Raw genomic sequence first — 24,147 nt, 5'->3', positions numbered from 1 at the left:
TCTAGTGGACACATGAAGAACTGCAGTTTTTTGGACTTCTCTTCTTCTACTTGCAAATCTTATAAAGATTCCAGCTTTTTTGGGGGTGGACTGTTTGATTCCTCAAAGTGATTTCCTTTTTAATTATGCAATGTTAAGATTCATAATTCCTTTCCTTTCTAAATCACACACAGTCGATGAGAATGTAAGAAAAGGACTGATGATGAGAAGGCCTTCATCGTGACGAGGTGAGATTTAATTTCACAATCAGCTGTGTGACTCCAACATCTTCACAAGACGCTCACTGACTCCATGTTTATATCCCATCATGATAAAAACAACACACAGTTTATTTTGTGGAGTAACTGAGACACAACAAAACTCAACATTTTATTTTCTCCAAAAACTAAAAACATGATGTGACTTTAAACTCACAAAAAACTGATTCAGGCCAATTTAAAAAATGAAAAAGGTCCACCATACATACAATCACTTTAAAAAGCACGTCTCTATTCTAACTAATAAAATCACAGAGAATCCCAAACCTTAAAAACATGAGGAGATACATGCATGCATTTTGCTTCTGCATGAATAAAAACTAGAAATAAACTTGGTTTAATATCAAAATGTAACTTATTTTTAAAATATAGTTTCATCCCGAGACTCTTTTGGGCCGTTTGAACTTAAAGGTGAATTTCTGTCTCTGAGCGAGTCTGTTTGTCTTTGGTTTGACCTGGTTTAGTGGACGACTGCTCGTCATCTTTCATCAATTCGACACATTATTCCTGTTGCAGCGTTTTCACAGGCCTGCAGCTCAGAGTGGCACAGCTCCACGTCGCCCTCTGCTGGTCAGAGCGACCAACAACACATAGAACGAGGAGGTTTGCAGAATAACAAGTGTGTGTGTGTGTGTGTTTCATAATGAACAGACATTTAGCAGTTCACATGAGCTCGATGTGGGGAAGACGTCAAATATTTCACAACCTACAGGGTGTAATACTCAAGTGCTAGGATGTCAACACTGCAGAGTGTGTGTGAAAGTGTGTGTGAGAGTGTGTGTGTGTCTAAACGTTTAGTTTCTGATTTTCAGCTGGTGTCACTTCAGTCAGCTGGGCTTCATGACTCTCCTCTTCGCCAGGCACCTGAGAGAGAGAGAGAGAGAGAGAGAGAGAGAGAGAGTCAGTCTTTGCAGGTTTAAGGCCCTGATCTTGAGAACTTTCAGAAAAAATCTAAATTACTGAAGTAAGAGAAATATTCCCTCGTGCAACAAAACAGTCAATTTCTTCTGAGTCGTCACACTTTTCTTTTGTTTGTGTTTTTCTTCTTCTACATGTTTCTTTCTTTGGGTTTTTTAAACATAAATCTCTTTCTAAGGATGCTGGAAGTCTGTGGTGGTTCGGGGTGATGACAGAAAGTTGGTCTATCCAATGACTTCAAAGCAACTCTGCAAAAATGTAGAATTTTTCACAGCTGATTTCCAGGGGAAGGAATCTTAACTTAGTACTTATTAACAACACTTGATTTCAATTTAAGCCTCCACACTTAAAATCCTGCAGATCGAAGCCACAACAGCTCAAAAAATTCACTAATGACGTGCATAAACCTGCAAACAGTGATGAAACAGTCGTTTCATAACACCTCGAGGTGTCTAAACTGAGGAAATGCTCCTTTCTGCTGCAAGATGCATCACTTTGCACCAAGCCTTGCAAACTATCCAGTCATTATTATAAGTTAAAAGAGAAAACTCACATGCATAATCATCATTCTGGTATTTTTTACATTTGTATATTTAAAAAAACAGGAAAAATTGAGTTTATAAAATCATTTGAATCATGTCTAATCACCTCACTTCACATGCCTGCATTTCTTAGTCATGCTTTTGATGCTCCTGTAAAAACTTTCTACTGTCACTGCAAAATAATACACTATATAGTTAATTTTTGTGTCATTTTTGCTGGATTTTCAAAATAAAGGTCTTTGTTTAAATGGTTAATTATCAAACTAACACATATGTCCTGCTGCGGTAGACCGAGCTGAGCTGTTAGCTGAATTAATAAAGTTAAAATACACCTCTTTCCAAAAGCTTGTTTAAGATGATGAAGGTTTTAACAGTTTGGTCCATTTTGTTTGTTTTAATAAGTCACAGTCGGGGTCAATATTTCTCCTCTTTTCAAACATCCCTGATTTTACAGACTAAAAACAGTCACATTTAAAAAGATAAATCAGCTGCTGCTTCTCAGTTTAATGTATTTTATTTTCCATCCTTGTTTCTTTGCATGTAGGGAGAATTTATCTCTCATTTGGCCTTCACATATTTATTAAAAAGATCAAAATATTCATGATGAAATGATCATTAATTCAAGCAGGACAGATAATCTATGAGAACCGTATGGATGAGTGTAAATAATGAGGAAAGAGGGGTTAAATAAATATTCCCAGAGTGTATTTTGAGGATGTTTCATATTTATCTGCATCTTTAATATCTAAAGACAAAGTGAGTACAGTATTTATGAATTAAAGTGGATCTAATAATGAGTCATGTTCGCCTGATTTTACAAGAATAAAGAAACAAAGCACGATAAGAAGCAAAGCTCTGTTTGTAATTCTAACATTATGGACGTGTGTTTTTAATAACACATGAAACAAAGGCCTGATGAGCCGCAGACATGTTGCATTGTGGGTAATTAGAGATGACGTCAGCCCAAAGTGGAAAGGTCTGACATCATCCTGCTCCTGTGAGTCCACCTGCCTCATGAGAACACCTCAGAGTGGAGGATTTGCTCCACCTGGTGACCGGACAGTGCTACTGCATCAGCGGACAGAGCAGAGGTAACAGCGCTCGACTGTTATGCAGCAGCGCCACCTTGTGGTGAGAGGATGGAATGCTGCACTTCCATATCAGGGAGGTTTGATAACAGGAGACCTTTCAGTGATGTGTTCAGGACACATTAAAACCTTTACATCTTTAAAAGCTAAGGATTAAACCTGCTGAATGGTTATTAATTGCTCCAATGTTTTCTCTCTTGTGATAATTAATCCTTCATTCTCAGGATTTAACACACATGGGTGATAATCATGGGTCATAATGAAGGTGGACTGTGCAGGGTTGGCTCAGAGCTGCTGTGGAAGTATAGCTGCCAGTTTACACTCTTCTTTCTACATCTGAAGAATCGATTGAAAGACTACAGGAAGAACTCAAACCTGTAAATAAGATAAAGAGTGAACCCCTCACTCTGTCAGACTCACCTCCCAGTAGATGTTGTCCTCGAAGCAGATGGTGTCGGGAGGAGCTCCGCAGATGGGCAGCTTCAGGATGAAACCTGATGAAGGACGAGGAGACACCTTGTTAAATCATCTTCAGACACTCTTTGCACGTTTTGAAACCTTCACACAAATGTTTCTTATCATCGTGTGTCATGTTTGCAGGTTTCCTCTTGTAATGTATCACAATTATGAACAATGTATGAAATCTCATCAGGATAAAAAGCCAAAGTGTGACTTTATGTTGCAGATAATGACGCTAAAGTTTGCATGTCGCCTGTGTTTTAAGAAAAGTGGGATTCACCGTCTTAAAGGCACTATGAGGAGTTTTTCACCAGCTGAGAAACAGACTGAAACCAACACTGATGCCTCTTTATGACCTTCAAAAGCAAACACAACCATAAACAACAACACTGATACCTTCTCTGTTGTCCTTTTTAATGCCTTAAACCACTCAGAGGGGGGTAGGTGTCAGACCACATGATTGACATTTGACTTTAGAGACACCCTTTGTCGGCTGTTTTCATGGCAAATAATCACATTAAGTGATACATCTAACTGTTAAAAGACAGCAGGGGGAGGTTTTTGTTGAAGACTCTACTTTTGCATGTACAGAACAAGAGATAAGAGGTATCACTTTGTCCACAAGGGGGCGACAAAATTAATATAAATCAAAAGTTCCTCACAGCAGCTTAAGAACTATCTTTTAAAATAATTTTAATCCTTTAGAGTTCTTTTAGGGGACTTTTATGTCTTTTAAAATATGTTTCATTACTTTATCTTGACTTGTGTGATTTTATGAACCCCCTGTTTTATTTTGCTGCCCATGTGAAGCACTTTGTAGAACTGGACAGTCTGGAGTCAGTGGCTGAGAGGAGGTTGATGGACAAACTGCGAGCCATCCTGGACAACCCCTCTCACCCGCTCCATGATGAGCTGTGGCTGATGGGGAGCTCGTTCAGTCAGCGCATCATTCCACCACGGTGCAAGACTAAACGCTTCAGGCGCTCCATCATCTCATCCTGAACTCTCTCTTGACTGCTGCTGGCATTATAATGTATAATATACTGTATTATATAATTATCTTGCTATATTATATTTTGTTAAATTACATTGCTATTTTAAGTACAACCCATGGTCATATTACATACAAATATTCTTCTATTTATTGCTTAATTTGTCATTACCAACCATAAACACACCATGCCATCCTGTCACTACTGAAACATTTTTTTTTAATACTGCCTATAATTACTGCTATTTAATTTAAATTCCATTTGTAACATTGTATATATCTAAATTGTATTCTAGCTTTATTTATCTATTTTATTTTTACTTATTTTTATTTTTTTTTATTTTTTTTTATCTATTATATGTTATTTTGTTTTATTTTTTTTGTTTTATTTTTTATTTTTATTTTGTACTTTTTTATTTTATTTTTTATTTTAATTTGTACTTATTGAAACTTCTTTCTTGACTGTACTTATGTCTGGGTTGCTGTAACAACTGAATTTCCCCCCCGGGGGATCAATAAAGTAACATCTTATCTTTGTAACTTGGTTTTTGAAAAGTTCTCTACAAATATTATTATTATTTCTGTATTACTGACGGTCTTATATCAAGAATCAGGTGTTTAAACTTTAAAAACAATAAATACATTTATTAAAATACATGAACATTTCTACAAAGGAGCCAAAACAGATCAGAAAGGGAAACGTTTGCACAAAATAGTCAGATTTATTGTAGATTTGCAGCAACATGAGTCCAACTAAAGGCGACTTTAGAGGCTTATATCCATATTTATCTTAGTGGAGTGAGCAGCATTATGTGACAGAGAGTAAATGCATGGTTATATGGATACAGAGGATGAATATCTGTGTGTCTGGAGGATCTGTACTCTCTGGAGAGATGTCTGCACGATGAGGCCTAACTTTAACTTTTAAAACTACAGACTCTGCTGTTCTAAGTCTGACAATAATCCTCTGCAGCTTCACTCAGACAAACTTTAAGTTGAAGGAGTTCTCTCCTCGATGAGAGAGTTAATTGTGGAGTGAGTCAGCCGTGTTTATCATTAACCCAACCGATATCTGCAGAGAGGGCAGTGAGAGTTTTCCTTTTTTATCCGCTGTAATGAGTCATCACGGCGAGCACTGATTCATCTCGACATCTGAGTTAATTACACACTGAAAAAGTTTGGAGCTGAAACTTTGAGAGCGTTTGAAGAAGAGCTTTATCAGCATCACTGAGGGGGGGGACCGGGGGAACCTACCGGTGATAGCTCCTCCGAGCAGGGCGATGCCGAGGGTGACGGCGAGGCCGAGGGCCTGCATGCCGGCCTGAGTGGATGCTGTCCGTCCTTTCACGATCTCAGGGAACACGTCGCCCATCCTGAGACACACAGAGGACAAACAACAACAGGTCAGCTGGGATCCAGATCTCCTGGGGCGGTTCAGCTTCTTTAGAAAACATGCATACTGTAGAATCTGCAGACTAAGAACAGACTTGTTTGCTGACTTTGCTCTGAAAGCATCGGTGTGTGTAGTGTGTGTGTGTGTGTGTGTAGTGTGTGTGATGTTATCTGTACCCAAACTGTCTCAGAGATTTTCACCAAACTGAAAAATGTTGATGTTCAGGACGAACCACTGCCCTCAGAGAACAGTCAAGTTTAGTCATGTTGTTAAACTCTCTTTACTTTTCCTCTCTCTGCTCACAAGCTGCAAACTAACCTCACTTAGAATCCCTGTGAGCCAACTCAAACTAACATGTATGCATGATTCTAATCAATATTCCACCTCATGCATACACACAAACTAAGCAAATGTTGATTCTGGATCATAAACTGCATATCAGGAGTAGATATAGGCGCCGTGACGTCACCCATGGGACTGTTAACTGTTAGTTTGAAGCTTAACGTGTCACATTTTGGCAATTTGGATGATGAAACAAACCCGAGAGGAACAAGGAGTAAGAAGACGCTCAATGATTGTAAGTTTAAGATCATGATGGTGATCAGGAGGCTCGTTTTGGCCGGCCTCAGCAAGCTTTAGATTAAATGTTCTTATCGAAGACGACACCTCAGCAGACATGGATTCATGTAAGAGTACATATACTTGTGCAAAAGAGCTTAAATCTGTTTGAATGGAAATCAGCAGGGCCAGTTTAACAAAATAAAAGTCACACATTGCATTAGTATGTAGTATGGGAGGTAGAGCCTTCGGTTATCAGGCCCCTCTCCTTTGGAATCATCTACCAGTCAGGGTCCGGGAGGCAGACACCCTCTCTACTTTAAAGAGTAGGCTTCAAACTTTCCTATTTGATAAAGCTTATAGTTAGAGCTGGATCAGGCTTGGACCAGGTCTTAGTTATGCTGCTATAGGCTTAGACTGACACACTGGGATCCACTCTCTCCCCTCCCTATCACTTACTTTAACTCTTCCTGTCCCATTAAAGTTACTAACCATAGACCTTTCTGGAGTCCCTGAGCTCCCTTGTCTCGTAGGTTCCTCTGGATCTCTGCTGTAGATTCTTTTTTTCCTTTCCTTTCTTTCTTTTATTCCTTTTTCCTTTCTTTGTTTCTTCACTTCTCTCTTTTCTTTTTCCTTTCTTTCTTTGTTTCTTTCTTTCATTCTTTCTTTTCTTTATGGTTTTCTTTACTTCTTTCTCTTTTTATTTGTTATTCCTTCTTACTTTTCATTCCTTCCTTTATTCCTTTCATTAATTAATTAATTCTTTCTCTCTTTTATTCTTTCTTCTTTTCATTCATTCATTCTTTCTTTCATTCCTTTTTCTTTCTTTCTTTCTTTCTTTCTTTCTTTCTTCAACCTTTATGTCTCCTTTTCTTCACCCGTCCTTTCCTTCTAACCTTTCCTTCACCCTTTATTCTCCTCTTTTTCTTTCTTCTGGTCTCCCTCTCTTCTCTCTTTTCTTAGACCTTTCTGGAGTCCCTGAGCTCCCTTGTCTCGTAGGTTCCTCTGGATCTCTGCTGCTGTGGACGTGGTCCAGACTCCAGCTGCTACAACTACTACTATCCGTCTCCCCACTATCATCTCTCTCTCTCTCTCTTCATCTCCCTCTATCCCTCTCTCCAACACGGTCTCTGCAGATGTGTGTCTAACATGAGTCTGGTCCTGCTGGAGGTCTAGGATTCCATACAGTTAGACAGCTTTGAACACAGGTGGCGTCGCCCCTTGCTGGCCATCAGTAAGAATGCAGTTAATGGACTTGAGCATTAGTTTCACAAGTGAAATCAGGAAGCTGCGTCTCGTCTGATATGCAGTCTGTGCTCGATATTCTTGCAAACATTTACCCCTCTCCATAGATGTCCATGGTTGCCACCGAAGCGGTCACTGCTCCCACGATTGCTCCGAGGACGCCCGGCATGCCGTGCAGGTTGTGGACCCCACACGTGTCCTGGATCTTCAGTTTGCTTTCTAGTATCGGCTTTAAGAAGAGAGTGGGATATTTTGTTAGATTTGATTTCAGCTGCGAGGAAATGTATGATTTAATCCCACATCCATCAACATTAACAGTCTTTCCCAGAGCATTTATACCATTTTAACCTCAAAGAACACAAAAATCTTGGAGGACTTTTGCTGATGAATTTAAATGATCTGATCAGTCAGGATCTGATTAATCCTTGAGTCGTGCTTACAGAGAGGAACTTGAAGCCCAGCACAGAGATGACGCCCGCCAAGAACCCGACGATCATGGAGCCGAAGGGAGTCAGCATCATTTCACCGGCTGTTCCTGCTGCGACTCCTCCGGCCAGAGCTGCGTTCTGGATGTGGACCTGAAGAGAAGAACACATGAGGGTCATTTACTATGTTCAGGGAGAGCACACCTTCCCTCTCTTTCATGTTCATATATGAGAAGACAAGGCAGGGAGAGCACATCTCCCCAATCTTTCATGTGCATACATATAAAGCTAAGGCAGGGAGAGCACGCCTTACCTCTCTTTCATGTTCATAATATGAGAAGCCAAGGCAGGGAGAGCACATCTCCCCAATCTTACATGTGCATACATGAAGAGCCAAGGCAAGAAGAGCACACCTTCCCAATCTTTCAGATGCATATATATAAAGCTAAGGCAGGGAGAGCACACCTTCCCAATCTTTCAGATGCATACATATAAAGCTAAGGCAGGGAGAGCATGCCTTACCTCTCTTTCATGTTCATAATATGAGAAGCCAAGGCAGGGAGAGCACATCTCCCCAATCTTACATGTGCATACATGAAGAGCCAAGGCAAGAAGAGCACACCTTCCCAATCTTTCAGATGCATACATATAAAGCTAAGGCAGGGAGAGCACACCTTCCCAATCTTTCAGATGCATACATATAAAGCTAAGGCAGGGAGAGCACGCCTTACCTCTCTTTCATGTTCATAATATGAGAAGCCAAGGCAGGGAGAGCATGCCTTCCCTCCCTTTTACATGCATAAAGGAAAAGCGAAGGTAGGGAGAGCACACCTTCCCTCTCTTTCATGTTCATACATATAAAGCCAAGGCAGGGAGAGCACACCTTCCCTCTCTTTTACGTGCATACATGAAAAACCAAGGCAGGGAGAGCACACCTTCCCTCTCTTTCATGTGCGTGCATGAGAAGCCAAGGCAGGGAGAGCACATCTCCCCAATCTTTCATGTGCATACATATAAAGCTAAGGCAGGGAGAGCACGCCTTACCTCTCTTTCATGTTCATAATATGAGAAGACAAGGCAGGGAGAGCACATCTCCCCAATCTTTCATGTGCATACATATAAAGCTAAGGCAGGGAGAGCACGCCTTACCTCTCTTTCATGTTCATAATATGAGAAGCCAAGGCAGGGAGAGCACATCTCCCCAATCTTACATGTGCATACATGAAGAGCCAAGGCAAGAAGAGCACACCTTCCCAATCTTTCAGATGCATATATATAAAGCTAAGGCAGGGAGAGCACACCTTCCCAATCTTTCAGATGCATACATATAAAGCTAAGGCAGGGAGAGCATGCCTTACCTCTCTTTCATGTTCATAATATGAGAAGCCAAGGCAGGGAGAGCACATCTCCCCAATCTTACATGTGCATACATGAAGAGCCAAGGCAAGAAGAGCACACCTTCCCAATCTTTCAGATGCATACATATAAAGCTAAGGCAGGGAGAGCACACCTTCCCAATCTTTCAGATGCATACATATAAAGCTAAGGCAGGGAGAGCACGCCTTACCTCTCTTTCATGTTCATATTATGAGAAGCCAAGGCAGGGAGAGCATGCCTTCCCTCCCTTTTACATGCATAAAGGAAAAGCGAAGGTAGGGAGAGCACACCTTCCCTCTCTTTCATGTTCATACATATAAAGCCAAGGCAGGGAGAGCACACCTTCCCTCTCTTTTACGTGCATACATGAAAAACCAAGGCAGGGAGAGCACACCTTCCCTCTCTTTCATGTGCGTGCATGAGAAGCCAAGGCAGGGAGAGCACATCTCCCCAATCTTTCATGTGCATACATATAAAGCTAAGGCAGGGAGAGCACGCCTTACCTCTCTTTCATGTTCATAATATGAGAAGACAAGGCAGGGAGAGCAGCAGCAAAGACCCCCGAGGCACAGAACAAAGCAAGCATCACTGACAGTACTTATGACACTGGTAAAATCAGACCCAGCAGGAAGGAGGAGCTGGGTGGAGGAGGGTTATAAAGTGGTTTGCAGGAGAAGATATGAAAACCATTTAGCTGTTTGCTGATGTTCACTGTAGATTATAGACCAAATACCGACTGTGAAAATATGTAGTTTTAAGTGAAAACTACATATTTATTGTGATAGTTTATGCTCAGGGAAGCTTTAAAAATACTTTAGCACTCAATATTTTGACTTTTTTCCAACATAGAATGAAAATATAACAAATTACAGACACATGTAAAATCCCAAACACAGTTAGCTTCAAACTTAACCAGATTAACAAAATGTGCTCTCTTATTTTAGCCTTGGGCTCGGTCAGGTGATTATAGGAGACCGAAAACTATCACAAAATGTTGAGTAAAGCGATCGCAGTTATTCCACAAAACTCAAAGAGTAATGCCAAGGACCCAGTGAGCATAATACATGGCAATAGAAAAGGATAACGCCAAAGACTATTTCTGCAGAATGCTAACATGTAACCAAAGTAAGCTAAGGTGGCTAGTTAGCTGCTGGAACCAACAGAGACCTTCAACATCTAACTTGTTGAAACAAACTGAATGAAGCAGAACATCTGGAACTTTAAAAAGAATCATCTTTTTGACGATGTGGAAGCCTCTTAAGGATCTCTGAATATTCATTTAGCACAGCCAGATGTGTTATAACCTTTTACTCTCTCTTTGACACAAAGAGAACCTTTATTTTGAGAGGGATGAGAGTTTCCGGTAACTTTCAGACACCAAGTCTGTTCCTTTTCCGCTACACGCAGATGTGGCGTCAAACCGAGAATACATGGGAGGGTTATCAGCCGACTCCATCAGCTCATAATCCTATCTTCACTATCAACAGGCCTCATGGTATGCCGTCTCTCTTGTCATGTTCATGGTTTGATCGTTATCGACGCAGGAATGTCCCGCGTGGACGTGAGGAAGACGTACGGCTGACAGCTGAGCGTGATACGGAGTCTGGATCACATGAGGCTCCATGTGACTCGTCATCTCTCAGGGTCGGTGGTTGTTTATCTTCAGGTGACATGTGACTCTGTTCTTTCGAGTAACTCAGATCTCTTGTGATGATTAGCAGAGAATGATCGTGATTATGAAACGTCTTTCTCACCTGTTCATCTGGATTCTTTCTTTACTCTCTGAGTCAACACAAGAGCGGACTAATCCCAGGACGCAGCTCTCTTACATGCTGCTGCAAGCTTGCAAAACTAACAAGGTTTGTTGGAAAGTTGGAAGATATACCGTAAATGCAACCCAAGGCAATAAAATGCAGGCCTGCTTGTGGTACCTTCAGATTTAAAAATAGTATGGGAGGTAGAGCCTTCAATTACCAGGCCCCCTCTCTATCTTCATCTCCCTCTATCCCTCTCTCCAACACGGTCTCAGCAGATGTGTGTCTAACATGAGTCTGGTCCTGCTGGAGGTTTCTGCCTGTTAAAGGAAGTTTGTCCTTGCCACTGTAACTTGCTAAATGCTGCAAAGTGGTCTGCTCATGGTGGATTAAGATGAGATCAGACTGAGTCCTGTCTGGAAGATGGGACTGGATCTGATCCGGTCTTGATGTTGGGTCTTTGTTAATAATAGAACATAGAGTACAGTCTAGACCTGCTCTGTTTGGAAAAGCATCTGGAGATGTGTTTTGCCGCTTACTGGGGGGCTGCTACAAGCTTAGACTGCAGGAGGACATAGCATTCAACGCTCCTGAGGTCAAGTTTCTTTGTCTTTTCAGATTGGATTTAGGAGTGCTTATTTAATTCAGCACTAATAATCCAGGGTCCTCACCATGTCCAGCTTGCCGTCGTGTGCCGTGAGGGAGGACATGCCGTAGGTGGCCAGAGTGCAGGCTGCCAGGGAGTAGTAGGTGTTCATGGCTGTGCGATGCTGGTCGTCTCCGTGAGCTGTGACGGCAGAGTTGAAGCTGGGCCAGAACATCCACAGGTAGAGGGTACCTGAGAAGAGGAACAGTTATAGTATAGTATAAAAAATGGTAGTTACAACTGTTCCTAAGGGGAACCTGCTGCTGCTCAAGATGGAAACTCACCGATCATAGCGAACATGTCCGAATGGTAGACCGAGGAGTTTCTCTTCTGGCTCTTGTCCAGGTTCGGCCGGAACAGGACCCGGGTCACCATGAGACCAAAGTAAGCTCCAAATGTGTGGATGGTCATGGAGCCTCCAGCGTCTTTTGCCTGAAACACAGTTCAAAATAAAGATGTTTCATTCTTTGGAACTAACCAGTCACGTCTTTTGTGATCTGCATCACACATTAACAATAAAAGAAAACATCTCTGTGTTTGTAACTCACCCCCAGAAGGGTCAGCAGGATGAACTCGTTGACAGCAAACAGTGTAACCTCAAACATGGCCATGATCAGCAGCTGGACCGGGCTGGTTTTACCCAAAACAGCCCCGAACGAGATGAGCACTGAACCCGTGCAGAAGTCAGCGTTGATCATACTGAAAATGGAAATCATGTTTCATCAGCAGCTCGTGCAAGGCATGGAAAAGTATTCTTATGTTTCAGCTGAATGCTCCAACAAAGAAGTTGTCATTTTTTGTTAGTGAGGGGTTCTCATGATCTTTTTTGCCCCATGCAAAATATGAAGTCAGTTTTGTTCTCAAGGCCATGAGAGTCAAAATATCATTCAAAGCTGCTTTAAATATAAATTCAATAATAAAAAGGCAGGAAATTCATTGCTTGACTTATGATAGAGCAAGAAACAATGGAATAATTGTTAATAAAAAAAAGGGTTGATAAATAATCTCTTCCTTAAAACATGTAAATATTCCCCAAATTTGCTCATTTTGAAAAAGTAAAAAAAAAAAATTAAAAAAAAAAGTAATCTCTTTTTTTGGGGGAAAATTTCAAAAAAGTAAGACACATAGTCCGGCCAAAAATGGACATTAGTGGCCCATTAAAATCAGCATTTTTTAATGTCTGATTTATGAAGAATATTCTATTCTATTCCATTCTATTCTACTATTTTATTTTATTTTATTATTATCTTATTTTATTGTATTATGTTATATCATCCATCCATCCATTATCTTGACCGCTTATCCCGTTAGGGGTCACGGGGGGGTGGAGCCTATCCCAGCTGACTTCGGGCGGAAGGCAGGGTACATCCTGGACAGGTCGCCAACCTATCACAGGGCGTGTTATATCAAAATATTATTATTTATTACAACTGATCATGTTACTATTGCTACAGACATATCCGCATACCCATATAAATTTATTCGTATTGCATACAATCTATCATAACCATTTCATAATCACACCATGTCAACTTCTCACTACTGAATAACATTTTCTTTCTGCCTGTAATTACAACTCTTTACACCATGTGTAACCTTTGCATATATGTTTAAATCTGTTTTCTAATTTGTGTTTATCTATTTTTATTTAAATGTTTACATTATTTAAATGTATTCTCTATTTGTGCTCTATCTTCTTGCATAATGTCTGTGTTGCTGCAACAACCGACTTTCCCCCGGGGATCATTAAAGTATTATTTTATCTGATCTTATCTTAATATTATACAATAACAGTAAAGTTGTCTTTACATCATTCACTTTGTAAACACACTACAATGTGATTCCTGTATCGATGGGTTAGTTGAAGACTGAGGGGGTCTTAAATCTCAGAAACTGTGTAAACTTCATGGTTATAACAACCATCAACACCGACATGAAGCCAATGTGTAAGTGCAAAGAACTGCAGTTCCTCAAGTGTCCACTTGAGGCCGGCTGCAAAAGCCAGAGAATCATCATTAGGTCCCATGTTAACATATCAAATACTTACAGCAGTTGCATGCAGCTCATGCATTTATTTGTATGCACTTTGAAAGGGAAGGTTTAAACCACATCTCTTTAGATGATTTATAATGTTTCAGGAGGCGCTAACACTTCTCTGTAAACAAACAGCTCTACCTGGAGTATTGATATGTACGTCTGTTTGTTTTTTACCTTATCTACATTTAGCTGTGGTTGCAAACTGAGAAAGGTATAAGTAAAGATTTTGAGAGTAAAAATATTTGTTTATGTAAGCAAGTCTTTGTGGACCTTGTAACATGCCTCAGGACGTGTGCAGGCCTTGTGTGCGTGTGTGTGTGTGTGTGTGTGTGTGTGTGTGTGTGTGTGTGTGTGTGTGTGTGTGTGTGTGTGTGTGTGTGTGTGTGTGTGTGTGTGTGTGTGTGTGTGTGTGTGTGTGTGCAGTGTATGTGCATTCATGTTACTATGTGCATCACGTACCTCTCCACCCCGATGTGGATCTTTCCATGATGCATGCCGTGGAAGAAGCCCTGCATAAGCGTCGCCCACTGCAGAGCAAAGGCCGCGATCAGGAAGTTAAAGCCCACGCTGCCGAAGCCGTACCGCTGCAGGAACGTCATGAGGAAGCCGAAACCGATGAAGATCATCACGTGCACATCCTGGAAACCTGCACGGTGTAGAGAACACTGTCTGAGAACACGGAGGATAAGAGCCCCGAGGGATCGATGCTGTGTGTTGGTGTTGTTCTTTGTTTTGTTTAGGGGAGAAGAAATATTGACCAATGTAACTGGAGGGTTCAGGGCTAGAAAAAAAGAGTGAAACAAACAAAACCTGATGGATGGATTCCACAAAAACTCCTGTCTTTGTTGTCATCAGTGTTGTTTTTAGTATGAGGTAGAAAAGTAGTAAATTATAGCTTTAAACTGGATCCTGTGCGGGGTTCCTCAGGGCTCAGTTCTTGGCCCACTAGCATGAATCTTTACTTTAAAGACAATGTTTCCCTTAGCATGCATTAATATTATTTTGATATGCAGATGACACCCAACTCTTTATAGGGAACACGTAATGTCAGGTCTATCTATTGGCCTTTCCAAAACTGCCCCTTCACCCTCTGCTTTCACACTCCCCTTCCTTACACTCATGTGGAGGGTCTGCCTCATCAAGTGCCATCCCAAACCTCTGATAGTGGAGTGGAAGGGTTGTTGGACCCTCCAACCACTAGGCTGCACTCATGCAGGCTCATTGGTGAAGTATGTGGGGATGTAGCTCAGTGGTAGAGCGCGTGCTTCGCATGTATGAGGTCCCGGGTTCAATCCCCGGCATCTCCATCTTTCATACATTTCCCTCTCTGCGGTTAAATGAATTCTTTCTGACTCTGTGACTCTGTTTGTCCATCATCTTTGTAGATGCTCCATGAATTAAAGTTGCTAAATTGTAATCTGACTGACATAAAGTGATTCTATTCAGATACAAAATAACACATACAGATGTATCTAAAAGTTGAATATATTGAGGATCTAATGAGCCCCCTTTCAGTCTTGAAAACTGCTTGTGTTCATATATTTTGGGGCATTTTTGCCTTTATTGATAGGCCGGGAGTCGAACCAGCAACCTCTGTGACGAGGACTAGAGCCTCTGTTTATGTGCCAATAGGCCACTTGCTCCCTGCAAGTGTTTTAGATTTACAAGAAGATACATTATTATTATTACTTCATTTTATTATCTATTTTTCTTTAAAGATTATTGTGTGTATTTATATTATTATTGATACAAGTATTTTGATTAATTAATTAAACTTTATTTATTTATTATTATTACTATTATTTGTATGTATTTATCCATTTTTATGAATTTTAATTTATTTAAAAACAATTTTTTTTATCTTTTTAATTTTCGGACTAGGTATTTTAAAAACACTTTCTTTTTAAATTAAATACTTGTGCATGGGATCTGCCTCTGATTGAAAATAATGAAAAGTCTTCAAAAAATAAGTTTTCTTTTTGATGTAGTTTCTCAGACATTTGTACCTTTTATTCTTTTATTATTAAAAACTTTCTTTTTCTGCACATTAGTTCTCCTTTGTTTCACCATCGTGACAGAATGATCCAACACAGGACAGGGGAAACAGAGGAACTAAATACACAGAGTAATTAACACAGGTGAGGGGCACAGGTGAAACTAATCAGGTGAATCAAAAAGGAGGGAAACACACAAGGGCAGGAAGTAAAGTAACTGGAAACACAAGGACTACAAATTAAACAGGAAACACGATAAACTGGACGAATAAACACAAGAAAATACACAAAGGAATGCAACATGAGACATGGATCACTACACACAAGGAAGACAGAGGACACAGACAGGGAGGAAACAAAGCAAAAACCAAACTAAAGATCAACTCCTGACTCTCTGCAGGTCATGAAGAGACATCAGTATGAGAGGGAGACGACTTCAACATCCGTTTAAAACTCCTCTCAGAGCCTTTAAAGATAAAACTGTTCATCACTTGTCCTTTGAGTGCGGATCCCATCATTAAGATCAAACTCAAATCTGCTCCTTGACAGCCTCCATCAACGAAAACACAACACGACTGCCAACCACCGAGCTCTGTGAGGGCTTTGTCACTGCAAACAGCTTTTCTCTGTGAACAAGCACAGTTACATAAGCTTTGGTGAAAAGGGGAATCAATGCACAACGATGGCAGTGATATCAGGGATGGAAAACATCACTTTAAAAGCATCATTCAGAGTCACAACAGAGCTGTGTTTCACATCAGAAGAACTCTAAATGTGAAGATAATGAACTCTCTGAACTCGTCACTGTCCCGGTTCACACACTTTGTGAGCGCTGCTTTCTAACTGTCCTTATTTGTCCCTAACCGCCTCACACAATATTGCACTGTGCCGCGGCTGCTGTCTCCATGGTGACTGTCAATTGGCATGGCCCCGAGGAGGTGTCGCCAGTGTCCCTGTTGGCATTTTGGCCCAGATACATGCACCGGCATCCGAGGAGGACACCACACAGGGAAGCAATGAGAGGATCCGCTGGGTAGGATTAGTGTCTCACTGTCATGGAGGTCTGTTTGTGCTTCAATAACGTTATCCACGGATGCATGTTCTTAAATTTGAATTCAGGTTAGGAGATTCAAAAAATGTAAATCACATGATATCATATAACGTGTGAAATTCAAAGTACAAGAGTCTTCATAGAGGATCTCTTGGCTGGTACTGGTGCAAGGAAGGTTTATCTAAATCTCAAAGGATAAGCTCAAACCACAACTCGGTCTCAGCAGATGTGTGTCTAACATGAGTCTGGTCCTGCTGGAGGTTTCTGCCTGTTAAAGGAAGTTTGTCCTCACCACTGTAACTGTCTGGATTCTTTCTTTACACAAGAGTGGACTAATCCAAAGACTCAGCTCTCTTACACACTGTTGCAAGCTTGCAAAACTAATATGTTGACACCAGGTTTGTAGGTAAGTTGGCAGACAGGACAATAAGATGTAGGCCTGCTTGTGGCATCTTCAGTCTCAAAAAGTAGTATGGGAGGTAGAGCCTTCAATTACCAGGCCCCTCTCCTTTGGAATCACCGAACAGGCTGAATCCAGGAGGAGCTTAAAACTTACTTAAAGCTTACAGTGAGGGCTGGCTCAGGCTTAGACCAGTTCTTACTTGTGCAGCTATAGGCTTAGCTCTGGGATCCCATTTCTCATTATGGTGTTGACTATACAACGAACAAATGGCACTGTTAGTACATAAATAAGATCTGCTGCTGCTCCTTTTTCGTGAGTTGGATCCACTCAAAAAAAAAAGTGGGGTTATTTTCCCAATCCTGTGATAGTTCTCCAATGATCCTGGTAACTAACAGTAAGACAAATGGCAAAACATGAGTGGGATTGTCTACTGTTGCCCGTTGGTGAGTTAGATCAAGATCTGCAAAACATTTAAAAGGTCCCAAACATTCAGAATATGGAAGCTTCTGCATTGTTTCTGTAGTCCAACTCTACAAAGCTATATGAATCTGTTCCTGTGGTGATGTAACAACTGGGGGGATTTGCATAGCCATGCATGCAAAACCACTCCTACTCCCTTTCCCAAACAATTCTGCTTCCTCTTTTGTTAGTTGCAAGAACCAACACAGAGGTCTGTATTCTGTCCCTCCATTGGATGACTAAAGACAAAAGTGGTCGCTTTTTTATTTTTGACAACAACCGGCTACAGTTGGTGCTAATTTGTTTGTTTATGCTAACCACTTCACTTCAGACTGCTTCAAAATTGAGGGTCAGTATAAAACTGGGTTTGCATCAACAATGACCATCATAATAAGATCTTCACCATCAGTGAACTGGTGCAGATTCTCCTGGAGCGCTCGCCATGTTTGTTTTGGTGTTTTTCCACCTCTGCATCTGTCTGCAGAAACCTAGAGGCTGCAGATCCTCCACAGGGGGCTGCATTTGGGATGTTTTTTGCAACTTCATTCACAACTTTACTCAAAAGACAACTAAGACATGTTGTAAACTTCTAGAAATATCATTATATGGGAGCTTAAATTGGCTCCTCCTTGGCCACTACACCTTTCCACCTACTGTCATCAAAATCAGGTCAGTTTCAGAAACAGACTAAAAAGCATTAGCTGAACTTCACTCCTCCTCTAAGTTGCAGAAAAACAGAAAATCTCTCTTGGTATTTGTTTTTCTGCTGCATGGATCCGACCTCTGACCTCTCTGACAACCACAGCTCGGCCTCATTCATCATTCCACTGCCCTGTCAACCTTCAGGTGATCTTTGCTCAAGCGGTAGACTTGTAAGACCCATTATCATCCTATCAGTTTAAATACCTCCCTTATCTCACAGGGACATATAGAACACACGACACACCGACTACTGGACCCCCCCAACACACAACAGATCTACAAGCTGCAGGTGATCCTGCTTCAGACAAGAAGAAGAAGAAGAAGAAGCTCAGGTGTATTCTGTACGTCTGTCTTTACTCTGACCTATAGACGACCTGCAGAGAACCTGTTTACAGTGGAGTCTCCTCCAGGCGTGCAGTCTCTACTGAGGATGAGGGTTGTGTTTACACAGCGCTGAGAAATGAAGGTGAACTCGTGGTTCAGCTCCCATGACAGTAAAGGTGTCAAGTTAAAGATTATCTGGAACCATTAAATCTAATGGACCTTTACCCTCTGCTGTTATTTTCCTAACCTCGACAGTCTGTTAACTTCAGGGGTTTGTAACAATGCTGAACGGACGTTTTTTATTGGTTGAAGCAGACGCCCACCTCTGTGTGTGTCTGGGTAATAATGACTCTAGTGTCAGAGGAGTTGAATCAAAGCATGCAAACAATAAGGCCGGAGTGGAAAGAAGATATCACGTTTAGCTTTGATGTTATCGCCTCTCTTCAGTGAACAGTCAGAGTTAAACTCACTGGGATTATTCAGGCAAAAACAACTGTTTCTTGATTAGGTTGTAGAATATGCGTGCCAAGTTGAATATTTTAAAATAATTCTGACTTGTAAATTTCATAAAATCCTTCAACAACTACCAAATATGAACAAACCTTTATGAAACTGTATATTTTATGTTTTGCACAGTAAGGCTTTGAGTAAACGGCCAACATCAGGTTGTTTAGCAGGTACCCTATGTTGGAAATGTGGAATTAGCATGCTGGTACACTGACTGAGGCTTATTTAAAGCTGGGGTTAGTAGTCAGATTTAGATCCACTTTTTTGGTTGGCCAGGGGTGCAGCTCGCTCGGCTGGAAGCTTCACTTCCTGGTGGCTGGCTGCAGTATAGGTGAAAATCTCTGTCTCCCCCATTCATTTGAATGGGGCTGCAGTCACACTTTAAAAAATAAATACACGTGGTACGAATGTTTCTCCCATCCGTAGTCCAAAATTCTCTACAGCGCAGACTCTGGCTGCACAATGGTTGCAAATTGGAACGGGGTTTTTTGGCTTCAAAACCGTACAACAGGAGAAGGCGGAGCAACGCTGTCCATTTTATATACAGTCTAGGGCACATGTGTCAAACACAGCGAGAGCGGAAGCATTGACCATAAACTACATCTCCCACAATGCATTTTGATTATGTGTTACGGGTGTGAGGGTGAACCCAAAAGCAGCACACTGGAGCCCGGAGGAAACAGCAGGGAACAGTCTTTACTAACCCGGTCACACAATGTCTGTTGAGAAGCTGGTTTCGCTGTGTGGAGGATCAGGCTGGAAACAGACGAGGAGCAGGCAAATCTCTTGGTCGGGGACAGAAGGCTGAGGTAGTTACCAGGGCAGAAACGAGGAAGGAAGGTCGGGGACAGGCAGGGTCGAAACCGGGAGATCAGTCCGAGGAAAAGTGCTGGAGAGTCTTGCATTTGCAGTGAGAACAATCTGGCACTGAGTGAGCTGAAACCGGGACTTAAATACTGGCAGCAGGTAATGAGAAACAGGTGATTTGTGTTGGCTTAATGAGGAGAGTGTGGCTCAGGTAAACGAAGGGGAGTGGAAATGTAGTGGGCTGAGAGGCTGAGCAGGTGTGGCAGGTGATAACTGTGACATTATGTTACCCGCGAAATGACGGCATCACACCAGGAGAGTGCAGCGTAATCTACAGCGGTATTTACTACAGTGACTACAGGTTGAGTCTGTACAAGTGCGTACAAATCACCCCAAAATGTCCAGGAAGAGAAAAGTTGACTCAGATGGCAGTTTAAAGACAGATTTGGAAGGGGAGTACATGTTTGTGCTTCAAGGTGACTAGACTAAAACTATAATGGGCTGAAAAGACTTAAATTTCACTAAAACAGGCAAAATGAACAGTGGTTACAACTGGCCCTTTGAGGGCAACCATAATGCTGATGTGGCCCTCGCTGAAAATGAGTTTGACACCCTGGTCTAGGGGTTAGACGGAGTCCTGAGGAAATGCTACATCCAAATTCATGCTAGTTTTCTGTCGCTACCAACCCCAGCTTTAAATGTCATACATTTGGAAGCATTAAACTTCTATTGGACAAACTTAAAACTTGAGCTAATTGTGTTTTAAAAAAGTGAGATGCTTGATTCTGATTGGGCAAAACCCCTTGACAATGGTTATTAACTTCCACTAACATGAGCAACACCAGACTGATCACAAACTGATCACACGTCATGTCAAATCATTTCCGGCACATTTAGCTTCCTGTCGTTGACACCATAGACCATTAGGTGAGGTTAAACCAATTTTTTAACATTGTGTTTGTGTTTAAGTTAGTAGCTGGGTAATAAGCAGGATAATGTATTGCACACAACAAATGCAAATATTCAAAGTTGTTTAAAGCAAAGAAAAACACACCTGCTGTCGTTTTAAAGGGAATCATCTTCAAGATTATGTCCACAAGTTTTTATAATACGTAGGTATTAAATCCTACATATTCATTCAGTCATTAAAATAACTCACTCCAATAAATCAGGGCATGTCTGAAGCTTTGGGAGAACTTGAATTCTGGATTTATTTGATATTTCAGAAGTGCTTAAGCTGCTTTATGAAGAGCTGAACACACAAGACTAAGAATTTTAAGGTTTAAGAATTTTTTAATCTACCAGCCTAAAAAGGAGGATGACCCTTTGTGTTGGAGGCTTTATATTGTGTCTCACATCCTTCAGCTTTTCCCTTTCAGTGTCTATCTTTATTTACTCCAAATTGTAGTAAAATTAATATTTCTCAATCAAAGATGAAAGTATGGGTGAAGCAATGGCCACCTCAAATATTCCACCTCTTGTTTGTGTCTGTGTGCGAGAGCCTGCAGATAAGTTCAGCCTCGGGTTAGATCTTAAACCTTTAAGTGAACCTGAGTGAGTGACAGGAGAGAGGGGGAGACACTACGACAGTTAGCCACCTGCAGCGCCGGAAGGAGAGAGAGAGTAACATGTTTGAGATCTGCACATTCCCCTCGTTCTCCAGCCTCTCACAGGACACCACCGAAGAGAGAGAGAGAGAGAGAGTGAGACGCTCAGGTGAACCTGGCTGACAGCTCCTGACTTGTCCAGACACGCCTCCCCCGCCCGCGTGCTACCTGGGGGGAAATATTTAAGGTGGAGCTGAGGAGATTACTGACTCTGTTTCTGTTTTAACTGCAAGAGGAAACAGTCGCACAGCAATGACTGATGACCCTGAAGTGGGAGAGATTGCTCTAATGTCCTCCAAAGGAAAGTTGTAAGGAGGGGGTCAGGGTGGGTGGGCTTTGAGGAGGCAAAGTGTAGGACTTTCACCTGAGTCCTGTGCATGGTGAGGTGTAAAGTCAGCTGCAGAAACTGTACATATCTGCATAAATTTGGCATTTTGGGTAAAACCTTCTCATTTATTCCTTGACTCTATCTTGAATTTGGCTTTGCAATAATAGTGGTCTCAAAAACCCTTTTTCTTTTTCTTCACCCAGTGATTAATAAAGGTACTGCAGGTCTTTTTAAAAGGACATTACTCTCCACCAACTGGTCTGGAGTGGAACAACAAGAGTTGATTTTAGGAAGGAGCAAAAATGTGAACAAAACTGTAAGACACACAGCTCTCAAGAACAACTCATAGATACCAAATAACTGTTTATATGCAAGCTGTAACAACACAAGTGTTTAAAAGCAATCATTAGGTATGTTTTAAAAGCTTTAAATGCTAACATAAATGTATAAAACCAAATGCATATGGACTTCATGCTGCAACCATACACTGTTTGAGTATATTAGGGAAACATGCATCAAAATGTCTCCGTGCATGCTTGGTTGCACACTTCTTGTTTCTTTGACAGCATTAATGAACACTGCACACTCTGTGATGTTCCATCCAGCTCACGAAGACAGAGTAAAGCTTTTGTGTTCTTCCCCATCAATCCATACAAATCTGGAAATGAACAATCAATGGATCTGCTTCTGTGTGACAGCAGCGAACTGGAAGACATCTCCATGAAATGTTCTCTCAGAAATAAAAGAGACCGGTCCAATTAGTGGAAACAGCGAGCTGCTGCTGCTGCTGCCACAGCTTGACAAAAATCCAAACACTCGACGGAGCTGCATGCAAGAAAGGAATACTTACTGGTGTTTGAGAATCGCTGACGGAGCATGTAAGAGGGTTAGAGTGTCTCTGTTAGTGTCATTAGAAAGACAAAACAGTGAAACCTAACTTTCCTTACACCTCAACAAAAACACAAATGACCCAAATTCAGATTTTCTAATCTTAGCTTGATTTTTTAACATTGTCTTTTGAACCACATGTTCATTCTTCCTCCATTAACAGGACTAGTTATGGTCTGCATAATATTTAACGACATATCCCCAATTTTGTTGACTTAAGGATCTCATCTGGGATCAAACTGCACATAAAAAAATAGCGTGTGTCCCTGTTTGTGCTCATGCATGAAGTTTAAAGTTTAATTACTGTTTGCAACACTTACATGATGTTACCTTTTGCAGGTAAAGCATGCATTCAACTTTTTGAAACACTTTTCAAACACTCTAATCCTGCTAAGCTTTTAAAGGTTTTAATGCAACCAATACTGCGCTAATCATGACCCTACAAAGGTGCTTTGCATGTCCTGAAAGTTAAGGTACAGGAAGAAAGTCATCATGGAGATTCGACTTTGCAAGTGTAGCTGTAGTGGGATGAGTAAAATGTCATTTAGAATATTCTATTAGATGTAAAACTCGTGCATTTTAAACCCAAAGTGTATAAATGCTGACTGTTTTTGCAAACTTTCCCCTTAAGAAGGAAACACTGCAGACTGTTAGGACTTGCTCTTGAAATCCCCTGCAGGATGCTACCTCTACAAAGGTGCACACTGGCATTTAAAGCATCCTGACCCTTTAACCTCTGACCCTGGACCTCCACACACCCACAGGAAGAACACTCACTTGGGTAGCGGTAGTAGAAGTCGTTGTCATAGTCAGAGTGGGTCTGGTTATGCCACAGCTTTGCATCCGTCTCGTGGTCGTACTCTACCAATGCACCGAAGAGGATGATGAGGATGATCTCCAGGATGAAGCAGACCACCGGCAGCTTCAGCCGCATGTTGGTCGAAGAGTCTGTCATGTTTTCTTCCCGGTGAGACGAGGAGGAGAGGCGAAGTGAAGTTCCTTACAGGAGGAGGAAAGGGGATTAAAGCTCCAGCACAAAAAGTTAGACAGACCCTGTCTCTCTCACACACACCCCGGGGTGTCCTCAGTGCAGAGACAGGAGGCTGGTGTGTGTGTGTGTGTGTGTGTGGTTGTTTGAGCGTGGAAGAAGCTCCCAGGAGCTGGTCTTTCATGTGTGTTTTTGCTCTGCATGGTCACACCTACTGGACCTGCCTTCTCTATGAATAATGCAAGCTCAGTCTAAGCCCCGCCCCCTGCTACTGTACATCTTAAGGTGGTCTGAAGAGCTTTCCTTCACCTGAGAGCAGCTGATAAGAGATAACACATCACTATGAAACTGGTACTTGATGTGTTAATAGTTTCACCAATTAGTGGGCTCCCCTGACAT

At 41.5% G+C, this 24,147-nt stretch overlaps 1 protein-coding gene and 1 non-coding gene across 5 annotated transcripts; one reads left to right on the top strand and one right to left on the bottom strand.

The window, feature by feature from the left end:
- Positions 1 to 213: 213 nt before the first annotated feature.
- rhbg (Rh family B glycoprotein) lies at positions 214 to 23,938 on the bottom strand. 4 transcript variants are annotated; one of them, XM_034696984.1, is made up of 10 exons: positions 23,538 to 23,938; positions 14,150 to 14,336; positions 12,202 to 12,352; positions 11,938 to 12,085; positions 11,679 to 11,845; positions 7,892 to 8,029; positions 7,547 to 7,680; positions 5,510 to 5,628; positions 3,226 to 3,299; positions 214 to 1,121 (listed from the first exon to the last, which is right to left on the bottom strand). In XM_034696984.1, exons 1-10 carry the CDS (start codon positions 23,713 to 23,715, stop codon positions 1,044 to 1,046), a joined length of 1,374 nt encoding a protein of 457 aa, XP_034552875.1. In that variant the 5' UTR covers positions 23,716 to 23,938; the 3' UTR covers positions 214 to 1,043. The 4 variants fall into 4 exon arrangements, with proteins under 4 accessions (XP_034552875.1, XP_034552877.1, XP_034552876.1 ...); XM_034696986.1 differs by lacking the exon at positions 23,538 to 23,938 and adding an exon at positions 19,835 to 19,884; XM_034696985.1 differs by lacking the exon at positions 23,538 to 23,938 and adding an exon at positions 14,806 to 14,898.
- trnaa-cgc lies at positions 14,926 to 14,997 on the top strand. Its single transcript has one exon. It is a non-coding gene; the product is annotated as a tRNA-Ala (tRNA).
- Positions 23,939 to 24,147: the final 209 nt, after the last annotated feature.

The sequence above is a fragment of the Notolabrus celidotus genome, chromosome 12 (assembly GCF_009762535.1).
Source record: "Notolabrus celidotus isolate fNotCel1 chromosome 12, fNotCel1.pri, whole genome shotgun sequence".
In the NCBI taxonomy this organism is placed as follows: Eukaryota; Metazoa; Chordata; class Actinopteri; order Labriformes; family Labridae; genus Notolabrus; species Notolabrus celidotus.
Note: the sequence above shows the minus strand (reverse complement) of the source record. Positions and strands in the feature narration are given on the sequence as shown.